This window comes from Thalassophryne amazonica, chromosome 18 (assembly GCF_902500255.1).
Source record: "Thalassophryne amazonica chromosome 18, fThaAma1.1, whole genome shotgun sequence".
NCBI lineage: Eukaryota > Metazoa > Chordata > Actinopteri > Batrachoidiformes > Batrachoididae > Thalassophryne > Thalassophryne amazonica.
Genome location: NC_047120.1, coordinates 4,962,069 through 4,974,410, shown reverse-complemented (window position 1 = coordinate 4,974,410; position 12,342 = coordinate 4,962,069). Strand labels below are relative to the sequence as shown.

At 41.0% G+C, this 12,342-nt stretch overlaps 1 protein-coding gene across 3 annotated transcripts in view; it reads left to right on the top strand.

Moving 5' to 3' along the window:
• ryr2a (ryanodine receptor 2a (cardiac)) overlaps window positions 1–12,342 on the top strand; it is a 723,597-nt gene that overhangs the window by 615,441 nt on the left and 95,814 nt on the right. For all 3 annotated transcript variants that reach the window (XM_034193918.1, XM_034193917.1, XM_034193919.1), the window contains 2 exons: window positions 8,035–8,193; window positions 8,347–8,501. In XM_034193918.1, coding sequence (XP_034049809.1) covers window positions 8,035–8,193; window positions 8,347–8,501 — 314 coding nt within the window. The remainder of the gene's footprint in view (window positions 1–8,034; window positions 8,194–8,346; window positions 8,502–12,342) is intronic.

The following is a 12,342-nucleotide window of genomic DNA, read 5'->3' as shown; positions in this document are numbered from 1 at the left end:
TGCTCCATGACAATAGTGATGGACTGTTTTTCTTGTTTACTTTGTACATAGAACTATGGAGTATTTAGTGCACACAAAGCTGAGCCAGAGATGCACAATGACTTCTTTTTTCTTTCAAATGTGTCTTCTTGGGCCTCCATGTCTGACATAAAGAGTGGAAAACTCCTTTTACACAGACACTTGTGTTCGCACAAGCTTGCTATTATCTGAGGTAATGTGATGTAATTTCTATGGATCATGGGGTGGAAACCAAATAGTGTGCACTGAAGTTGTTTTCAGTGCAGAAGGTTCTCGGGTCAAACCTCACCCCTTACCACATTGTTTCTTGTAATGTGGAGTTACATCAGGAAGGGCATCCCATGTAAAACTTCTGCCAATTCAACATGCAGATCCACCTCAAATCTGCTGTGACGACCCTGAGTGAAAACATGGAAGAAGCCAAAGGGACCTACTTTTTACTTTTAAAAAGGTTAAAGGAGCAGACTGCACAGATGCATGCAGTCCATCGGTCATTCACTGCAGTGAAGTTAATTTGATATTGGATGTTAATCATATAAAAAAATACATTTAATTTGCAACTATCAGTGGATTTTTGTCAGACCAGATGTAATGTAATACAAGTACAGGTCACATGTTACAAGATCTAAAATTGTTTAAACATGTGCCATCTCTGCTAGGATAGTGACACTTACCACATTTAGTCCTATTTCACTGGTTATGCTGTTGCAACTCATGAACTCTGCAAAAAGCACAACTTGTCTTTTTGACCCAATGCCAACTAAACTATTTAATGACCTGCGGGCTACACTTTGATCAACTGTGCTGACAATTATTAATTTGTCACTAACCTCAGGTTCTGTTTCTCAGAGTTTTAAAACTGCAGTGAACAAATCTATTCAAATCAAATCAATTTTATTTATATAGCACCAAATCACAACAGTCGCCCCAAGGTGCTTTATATTGCAAGGAAAAAGCCATACAATAATTACAGAAAAACCCCAAAGGTCAGAACGACCCCCTGTGAGCAAGCACTTGGCGACAGTGGGAAGGAAAAACTCCCTTTTAACAGGAAGAAACCTCCAGCAGAACCAGGCTCAGGGAGGGGCAGTCTTCTGCCTGGACTGGTTGGGACTGAGGGGAGAGAATCAGGAAAAAGACATGCTGTGGAAGAGAGCAGAGATCAATCACTAATGATTAAATGCAGAGTGGTGCATACAGAGCAAAAAGACAAAGAAACACTCAATCAATCAATCAATCAATTTTTTTTTATATAGCGCCAAATCACAACAAACAGCTGCCCCAAGGCGCTCTATATTGCAAGGCAAGGCCATACAACAATTATGTAAAACCCCAACGGTCAAAACGACCCCCTGTGAGCAAGCACTTGGCTACAATGGGAAGGAAAAACTCCCTTTTAACAGGAAGAAACCTCAGCAGAACCAGGCTCAGGGAGGGGCAGTCTTCTGCTGGGATCTGGTTGGGGCTGAGGATGAGAACCAGGAAAAGACCTGCTGTGGAGGGGAGCAGAGATCGATCACTAGTGATTAAATGCAGAGTGGTGCATACAGAGCAAAAAGAGAAAGAAACAGTGCATCATAGGAACCCCCCAGCAGTCTACGTCTATAGCAGCATAACTAAGGGATGGTTTAGGGTCACCTGATCCAGCCCTAACTATAAGCTTTAGCAAAAAGGAAAGTTTTAAGCCTAATCTTAAAAGTAGAGAGGGTGTCTGTCTCCCTGATCTGAATTGGGAGCTGGTTCCACAGGAGAGGAGCCTGAAAGCTGAAGGCTCTGCCTCCCATTCTACTCTTACAAACCCTAGGAAATACAAGTAAGCCTGCAATCTGAGAGCGAAGCGCTCTATTGGGGTGATATGGTACTACGAGGTCCCTAAGATAAGATGGACCTGATTATTCAAAACCTTATAAGTAAGAAGAAGAATTTTAAATTATATTCTAGAATTAACAGGAAGCCAATGAAGAGAGGCCAAAATGGGTGAGATATGCTCTCTCCTTCTAGTCCCCATCAGTACTCTAGCTGCAGCATTTTGAATTAACTGAAGGCTTTTTAGGGACCTTTTAGGACAACCTGATAATAATGAATTACAATAGTCCAGCCTAGAGGAAATAAATGCATGAATTAGTTTTTCAGCATCACTCTGAGACAAGACCTTTCTGATTTTAGAGATATTGCGTAAATGCAAAAAAGCAGTCTACATATTTGTTTAATATGCGCTTTGAATGACATTATCCTGATCAAAATGACTCCAAGATTTCTCACAGTATTACTAGAGGTCAGGGTAATGCCATACAGAGTAAGGATCTGGTTAGACACCATGTTTCTAAGATTTGTGGGGCCAAGTACAATAACTTCAGATTTATCTGAGTTTAAAGCAGGAAATTAGAGGTCATCCATGTCTTTATGTCTGTAAGACAATCCTGCAGTTTAGCTAATTGGTGTGTGTCCTCTGGCTTCATGGATAGATAAGCTGGGTATCTCTGCGTAACAATGAAAATTTAAGCAATACCGTCTAATAATACTGCCTAAGGGAAGCATGTATAAAGTGAATAAAATTGGTCTTAGCACAGAACCTTGTGGAACTCCATAATTAACTTTAGTCTGTGAAGAAGATTCCCCATTTACATGAACAAATTGTAATCTATTAAACAAATATGATTCAAACCACCGCAGCGCAGTGCCTTTAATACCTATGGCATGCTCTAATCTCTGTAATAAAATTTTATGGTCAACAGTATCAAAAGCAGCACTGAGGTCTAACAGAACAAGCACAGAGATGAGTCCACTGTCCGAGGCCATAAGAAGATCATTTGTAACCTTTACTAATGCTGTTTCTGTACTATGATGAATTCTAAAACCTGACTGAAACTCTTCAAATAGACCATTCCTCTGCAGATGATCAGTTAGCTGTTTTACAACTACCCTTTCAAGAATTTTTGAGAGAAAAGGAAGGTTGGAGATTGGCCTATAATTAGCTAAGATAGCTGGGTCAAGTGATGGCTTTTTAAGTAATGGTTTAATTACTGCCACCTTAAAAGCCTGTGGTACATAGCCAACTAACAAAGATAGATTGATCATATTTAAAATCGAAGCATTAAATAATGGTAGGGCTTCCTTGAGCAGCCTGGTAGGAATGGGGTCTAATAAACATGTTGATGGTTTGGATGAAGTAACTAATGAAAATAACTCAGACAGAACAATCGGAGAGAAAGAGTCTAACCAAATACCGGCATCACTGAAAGCAGCCAAAGATAACGATACGTCTTTGGGATGGTTATGAGTAATTTTTTCTCTAATAGTTAAAATTTTGTTAGCAAAGAAAGTCATGAAGTCATTACTAGTTAAAGTTAATGGAATATTCAGCTCAATAGAGCTCTGACTCTTGTCAGCCTGGCTACAGTGCTGAAAAGAAACCTGGGGTTGTTCTTATTTTCTTCAATTAGTGATGAGTAGAAGATGTCCTAGCTTTACGGAGGGCTTTTTTATAGAGCAACAGACTCTTTTTCCAGGCTAAGTGAAGATCTTCTAAATTAGTGAGATGCCATTTCCTCTCCAACTTACGGGTTATCTGCTATTCTAGAATTAACAGGGAGCCAATGAAGAGAAGCCAATATGGGTGAGATATGCTCTCTCCTTCTAGTCCCTGTCAGTACTCTAGCTGCAGCATTTTGAATTAACTGAAGGCTTTTCAGGGAACTTTTAGGACAACCTGATAATAATGAATTACAATAGTCCAGCCTAGAAGAAATAAATGCATGAATTGTTAAGAAACATTTGTTGAGAAATATTCTTGAGAAACATAACTTCAATCTGGGTTAATTGAAAAATTACATAGCAATAACATATACCCTTTTGTCTAAATTTCTGAAAATGTGGTTTCTCAGCACCTTGTGGTTTACCTTGTTGAAAATAGCTTCTTTGAGCTGCTCAGGTCTACATTTAGAAACTCACCACCCCACAGAGTGGTGAATGATCTGCTTCCAATGGACTCTGACTGTTGTGAAAGTGTTGTGACACGGACCCACAACAGGGGGCGGTAATGAACGGACAATGGATAAGCCAAAAGTAACAATTTAATGTTGTGAATTGCACAACGACGTACAGACAATAACAATATGGTGGACTGTCAATCATACACCAGGTGACGTGTGGGCAGGCTCGACGATAGAAGACGCCTGGCGAGAGAAGAGCCGGATCCCCACACAGCTTCCACTGCCAACGGAGCTGAAGAACACTGGAGCCGCCAAGCCCTGCGCCCCAGGTGGCTGCTGTCTTCAGCAGTCAGACCCAGTACTGCTGGCAGAAAACAGAGACAGTCCTGATGAGTGTGAGTTCGCACACTCAGTAATCCCACAGTCAGTGTTCAGTAAAGGAGGGAGAACCTCCACCTCCAATCACACACTCGTGCAGCTCCTGTCTAACCACTTATCTGGTTGGGGTGTGAAGCGAAGCCATCGCTGATCACACCAAACGCCAATCCCACAGATAAGGCAAACACCACAGGAAAACGGCTGCAAAAGAAGTTCAGACTATTACTCAATGTTTTGTTCAGCAGAGAAAAATTACCTGAATGGTAGCTGATTTCTCGGCGAGGAGGTGGAGTTGCAGTCCGGCCTTTATGGTGATGGTGATGAGATGAATGAGTGACAGCTGGTGCTGAGGATGAGTGACAGCTGTCACTCCCAGTGGCTCCGGCGCCCTCTCGTGCTTGAAGCCCGCACTCCAAGCAGGGCGCCATCTGGTGGTGGTGGGCCAGCAGTACTTCCTCTTCAGCGGCCCACACAACACTGACACCACTACTGTGCTGCTATAGTTAGATCTTAGTCTTGCGTTTGACACAATGGATCATTAAATATTATTGGACAGGATTGTGAACTATTTTGAGATTAATGACAGCATCCTTGCTTGGTTGACATCTTATTTATCTAGTTACTCTGTGTGTCTTGTATAATATCATTATCATGTCCCAGTAAAATATGGGTTATTGCAGAAGTCTGTATTTGGCCCTCTGGTATTCACGATCTATATAGCACCTCTTGATCAGGTATTGCAAAGTTTTGAAAATACTTTTCATTGCTATGTCGATGGCACTCAGTTGTACATGCAGATGATTGCAGATAATTTCATCTACGCTAGTGAAAAACTGGATGTTTAGCAACATCTTACTTTTAAACTCTGATAAGAATGAGATGATGGCCATTGGTCCTGTGAGACACAGGTATCAGTTTAATCAGCTCATGGTAACTTTGGACCTGTGTGTGATTAATCACAGTGATGAAGTGACAAATATTGGGCTTATCTGTCATCCTGGACTGTCCTTTTGGCAAAATCATGAAGACTGCTTTCTATCACCGCTGTAATATTACAACGACTTGACTTGACTATCTATGGCTAACACAGAGACATTGATTCATGCCGTTGTCTCTTCTGGATTGGATCATTGTAATGTTCTGTTCTCTGGTTTACCACTGTCCAGCATCAAAGATCTCCAATTGGTTCAAAATGCTGCTGCAAGAGTTCTAAGTAGGAGAAGAAATTTTGACAATATTACCTGACCTCCCTTCATTGGCTTCCTCTGCATGGCAGGCCAGGTTTCAGGGTTTTGTCATGAACATACAAAATCCTCCATGGACTAGAGCCTCCCTATCTGGCTGAACTAATACCAGCCTTTGCTCTCCATTCTCAAGGGGCAGGATTACTTTTGTTTCAAATGTTAAAAAGAAGGCAGCCAGCCACAGAGCTTTGTCTCATCGTGTACCTGTTCTGTGGAACAATGTGCCTGCTGAGATAAAACATTCTGATAATCTGGAGTCATTCAGTTCCAGATTAAAAACTCATCTGTTCTCGCTTTGGTATGAATAAGATACTAGTTTCTCTTTCTCTGAGTGACCTGCGATCATTGAACCCTTTCGTGGATGGTTGTGGTGGATCGGAGCACCCTCTCAGTGGTCCCCTGTCTGAGCGTGCAGCCTGTCTGAGGAAGAAGGACAATAACATAACTGTCATCTAAGGACCATAACCTTTCTGTTCTTGTTTTGCATGTTTGAAAATTCTTTGTTGTATTTTATTTGATCGTTGGTTTAGCTGAAGCCGTTGGTCACCCCCCTGAGTCTGGTCTGCTTGTGGTTTCTTCTTCAAATTACACCCAAGAGTTTTTCTTTACCACTGTTGCCTATCTGCTTGTTCAGGGGGACTGGCAAAGTTAGATCTTACCCTCCAGAGCTGACTTATGTTGTCATTTGGTGCTATACGAGGTCTATTAGATAATAAACCGACCCTTTTTTTTTTTTAACTATATGGATTTGAATGATGTGCGATTACACCAATCATGCTTGAACCCTCGTGCGCATGCGTGAGTTTTTTCACACGTGTCGGTGACGTCATTTCCCTGTGGGCAGGCCTTGAGTGAGATGTGGTCCCGCCCTCTCGGCTGAATTCCTTTGTTTCACACGCTGCTCGAGACGGCGCACGTTGCTTTATCAAAATTTTTTCTGGACCTGTGAGGAATATCCGAGTGGACACTATTTAAGAAATTAAGCTGGTTTCAGTGAAAAGTTTAACGGCAGATAGAGATTATGGGGTGTTTCTGTCGCTGTAAGGACTTCCCACGCAGCGGGATGTTGTGCAGCACTTCCAGGCGCCGTCATCGGCCTGTTTCGACCTGAAAACATCCTAATTTAAGGCTTAATTCACCCAGGACGTCGTGAGAGAACAGAGAAGATTCAGAAGAGGCCGGCATGAGGACTTTATGCGGACATTCCACTGTTTAAGGACATTTTGTAATGAAAGACGTGCGGGCAAATTCGCCGAGTTGTTTCCGTGACGACTCGGCAAATCTGTGTGTGCCGCGGACAGGAAAAGACCTCCGTGTTGAAAACCATGTGTAAAATTCAGGCGCTTTTGATGGCTTTCAACAAGTGAGTAACTGAGAAATTGTTTAACAGCTTGGGCATGTTCCAACTTGCCCGTTAAGGTTTCCAACGGAGGTGTTTTTCCTGTCGCGACCCCCCACAGTCGGGTCCAGCCCGATATGCGACTCTGCCCGCACGTTCTTTCATTACAAAATGTCCGTTAACAATGGAATGTCCGAATAAACTCCTCATGCCGACTTCTTCTGAAAGTTCTCTGTTCTCTGACGACTTCCTGGGTCAACAGAGCCTAAAATGTGGAAGTTTTCAACTTGAAATGGTGAGACGCTGCCGCCTCAAAGCGTAGATCGCCGTCAGGCGCCTTGGGCCGTCCTTACGGCGACACTACCAGACCAAACTCTCTCATCAGCCGTTAAAATTTTTACCGAAAACCAGCTGAATTTATCAAATGGTGTCCACTCAGTTGTGCCTTACAGTTTTGAAAAAATTTTTATCAAACAAAGCAGCAGTCTCTGAGCCATTCCTAAACAATGAAAAATCGACGAGAGGGTGGGCGACTCCTCACTCAAAGACTGCCCACAGGCGAATGACGTAACCGACAGGCGTGAAAAAACTCTTGCATGCCCACGAGGGTTCAAGCATGTCTGATGTAATCACACGTGATTCAAATCCATATGGTTTTTGAAAAAAATAATAAGGTCGGATACTTTTCTAATAGACCTCGTATAAATGAATTTAATTGATTTAAATCAAACTATTTTGGAATTTCCCAGGATTCAAAGCACTAAAAACAATAAACTGTTATCATTGACATTTATCCTTTTATTATTAAAGTACACTACAACAATACACAAAAATCCCAAGTTAAAGAGCTGATAATATAGAAAAAACGTGCAACTTATTCGCCGGAAAAAAACAGCGGTAAATGTAACTCCTTTCCATCGTCCAGTTTACTTTGGGCTCAGATTCCACATCATGCAAGCTACAAGTTGGACTTGGAAACACCCCAAATTGACTTAGGTTTTAGATCGGGCCCACAGATTCATTTTTTTAATTGCACCTTAATGAGGTGTTTCAGAGTCAGAAGGCTGCAGAACCAGGATAGATCCTTTGTGTCATTTTCAGGCATGTTGTTGTGTTTTGTCAGGAAACGTGGTGAACGGAACCATTGGGAAGCAGATGGTGGACATGTTGGTGGAGTCATCCAACAATGTAGAGATGATCTTAAAATTCTTTGACATGTTCCTCAAACTGAAAGATCTCACCTCTTCAGAGGCTTTCAAGGAGTATGACCCTGATGGAAAAGGTAAGAATCCTTCAGGTTTCTATGGAATCGATTGGGAATGGTTGAGGAATATCAGGAGCATATGCTGTGGGAAAGTGTGAAGAATGTTAAAATGGCTTGTGGAGAGAAGTGCAGACAGAGCTGATGTGATCACTGTCATCTGTGGACCTCCAGGTGTCATCTCTAAGCGGGACTTCCATAAGGCTATGGAGAGCCATAAGCACTACACCCAGTCTGAGACTGACTTCCTGCTCTCCTGTGCTGAGACCGATGAAAACGAACTGCTCGACTATGAAGAGTTTGTGGAACGCTTTCATGAGCCAGCTAAGGTCAAATCTATTCACAGGTTTACCAAAAGGTTAAAATCATCTCATGTTCTTATTACGTACACCAAGGACGTAATAAAATCAGCAGCATTTAGTTATTTGTCTGTCTGTCTGTCTGTCTGTTAGCAGGATTACGTCAAAACTACTGTACAGATTTTGACACAATTTTCACCACAGACAGATGATAATAGGCCATCATTAAATTCTGGAGGTGATCCAGATCTGTAATCTGGATCAAGATTTCACTTTATAGACTTTTAAGTATTACATCAAAACGACTTCACAGATACGACATCACGATGCAAAACCAAGATCAGGAAGACACTGTTTTGCTTCAGCTTGTGAATTAAATATCATATTGCAACAGCTTGATCAGTCGGACCATTCTGGATCAGTATGTAATTACTGCATTGTGTTGTGGAATCCGGATCCAGGTAATGTCCGGGACACGATATGAATCACGTCTTTTATTTTGAGTTCTTGTCAACCCTTGGCGGATGTCAGAAATCTGTGATTGCTCTTGTTGTGTTCTTGTCTCATACCTTACGGCCCTGTCCCACTGAGGAGAGGATTAATTGTGCATGAATTGAGTATACAAAGTACGGGCGCTCGTTGTCGTCCGCAACAAAAATGTCCAAAAATGACAAATGTCCCAGTATGAATTATGGATTTTATTAATAATGTATAGCGAATATATGATGAACAGTCACGGTTGTATAACGCATGTAGTGAGGAAACTGATCCGACGCATTGCGATTATCACGGCAGTATTACAGGTGTATTATGATGCATCGCGCACGTGTTGCACGTGCACGGAATCTGCATTGTGGTCATAAATGAAGTGCACTCGGGCCGTCGGTATCACTATCACACCAACAATACAACCTCTGGAGCAACTGCTGGACTTGGACAATAGGGTTATGACTACAAAACCTTTTTCAAAACTTTCATTTTCCTGATGTTGCATTTGATGAACTTTTACCCATAGATCACTTTTTTCAAGTTATTTCATTGGATCATGAAAAAAACCTCCCGCACCTAGCACCGCATCACTTTTAAAAATACATGAGTTGACACAATACTATTTAAAAATAACATAACAAGAAAAGAATTAGCAAGTATCAAGAAATAACAAGAAAATATATACAAATAAATATTGCTAAAATATATGAATAAACAATAATTAAAATAAATAAAAAATAAAGGTAAAATAGATTAAATTGATAACAAATAAAATATAACAGTATTCAGATGATCATATCTGACACAACAGCAGTCAATACTGGTTGCAAACATGGTGTTGTAGCCAGGCTTCAGAGAACATTTCGAGACAAGGGATTCGATGAACCTCAATACATCGGCTGCCAACACCACATTCTTGATCTTGTTCTGCGACATGTGTTGGACTTCTTTTTTCCTATACGGTCACAGTCACCTAACATTAACTATGAGTTTATTGATGAGATTTTGGAACAGTATGATGATTTGCAAAATGCACACATGGGCACAGAAGGGATACCAGAATATGAGAACCTTGGCTGGAGACATGATTTTAAATTCCCTTTTGAGCTTTGTGAAGCATACAAGTTTTACAAAATGGAGGACAAATGGCCTCGCATCAAATGGCACAAGCTGCCAACACTTCACAGTGCCAGGTTGAACTCATGAGGAATTTTTGGACTTATTGCATGTTTCCTTCTTCCAAATTGGCGAGAACAGCTGAGGGTAACTTGTGATTTCATTGCAACTACATGGTCACGGGCATGGTTTTCTAACCAACACGATTAAGAAATAGATTATGAATACCTGCTGTTAGCAATATCCAAACTTAAGTGTCCCAAAGATGTGAAATGCTTCTCTACTCACTGGAAGAAGGAACTATCAGTGCTTGATGTGCCTCGCTCCAACATAGTAGCTGAGACGGCTGTAAAGTTGATGGAGGAGGTTTGTTCTACTTGCAAAACAGATAAATATCTTAACAGCAAATTTATTAACACTACTACACAAATCTGAAACACTATTAAAAATACTACAAATGCTATATGTACTCATTTTCATGTATTCCTTGTGTATTGTATGTAAAAGTGACATGTTATAATGTGTTTGAGCCGCTAGGTGTTTTAATGTGAAATATGAAACTGTCTTAGGTGCGGGAGGTTTTTTTCAAGGTCTGGCAAAACCAAAGTCATTTTTGTGAGTTTTAGTTAAAAGTTCATCATTTATAATCCCAGGCTAATAAATTTGAGATTTGTCATAACCCTATTGGACAAGTTGATTGGAGTAAAGAAGCAGTGAACAGGGCGAGTGGTGACGTCAGCGGATCGCATCAGAGCGCAGCTCGTCTAAATGGTTATAACAAGTAGTTAAATCTGTTATAAGCATAAGAATAAATACTGTAACATCTGCAGACAAGAAGGAAAAAGCATGCAACTGTTTTATCAAGCCATGACAATGTAAACAAGTCAAATAATTATCTTTTTAGACAGTTCAAAATGCTTTCTGCAGCTGGAGCCATTCGTGAACAGCTCCAGCTTCCTCTGTGATTCAGGTGATTAGAGCCATTTTCAACAGCCAATTTGCAGAATAAAATGATTAATCCACCACGAAATAATTATTTTATATAGGCAGCATCCAGCGCAGAGTGTGTGGCAGCTGGTAGAACAAAGAACGTTGTCCAGCTGTGAACACAGCGCATCTGATTTGCATCCGCCGCAAATCAGATGCAAAGCAGACATAATAAAAATGTTTTATTCGTGGCCAATCTGTATGCAGTCGCTACAATGTATTTTAGTTCATGATGTGGACATGATGGGCACGCAAAATATCCATTTTACACACTGTCCCAGTCCGCTGCCAAGCCGCAAATCCCTGTCAGTTGCGGATATCAGCGGTTAACGGCAGATATACAGCACATAGATTGAGTATGTACTGAGTATGTATGGAGTATGTATGAAGTATGTAAGGTGGATGTCATCTGCAGCCAAAATTTTGTGCAGCTCAAAAATCCTGGAAACAGAAAAACGTGCCTCTGTGGATAATTGCGGACGCGTGCGGGTGTCAGCCGACTCATACAAGCATGTTTCACGGATACTGCGGATGTTAAGCGAATATGAGCCAATTTTGTGCGCAATCCATACGCAAATCCTCCTAAACACCAGTGGGACAGGACCCTTACATTTGGTTCATTCTGTGTCAAATCTCTTAGGGTTTTGAAAAACTTGATGTGATGAAAGTATTGTAAAAAAAAAAAAAGCAATAATAATAATAATAATACATCTGTTGTTTCTAAGGTTAAAAATTGGCCGCTGTGATTGTCCAAAATATTCTGTAAAAACTAGGGATGGGTATCAAAAAGTGGTTCCTTTTACGAATCGTTAAGAAATTATTTGATCCACCGGCATCAATAACCTTTTTGATTAATAATTGCCTTATTGGTGCTTCAGTTCACATTATGCCGGAGCAGCCATTGATTTTGAGGGAGATGATCTGGAAAATGATCATTTCTCAACGTTGATTCTGCGACCTGCTGCTTCACTGGTTCTCTGTGTCGCTGCTTTTCAGAAGTGACACATCCACAATTTCTTCATTAAGCCCCCCCAACACCCATTTAAAGATGTCATTCATGAGTCACCTTTGTGCAGATTAAAGTCACTCACTGGGACTCTTGTCTGTGCAAGAAACAAGAACTGTCCTCTGTTCTGTTCCTGTTTTGTGGGACTAAGTGCACAGTTCCAAATGCTGCGTGGCTCTCTGGTGTACAGATTTTGGTCAGAATTAATAACGTCAAGGTGAATTACCATTTTAAATCAAATGACACCTCTTTCCAAACCTTGTAATACAGACA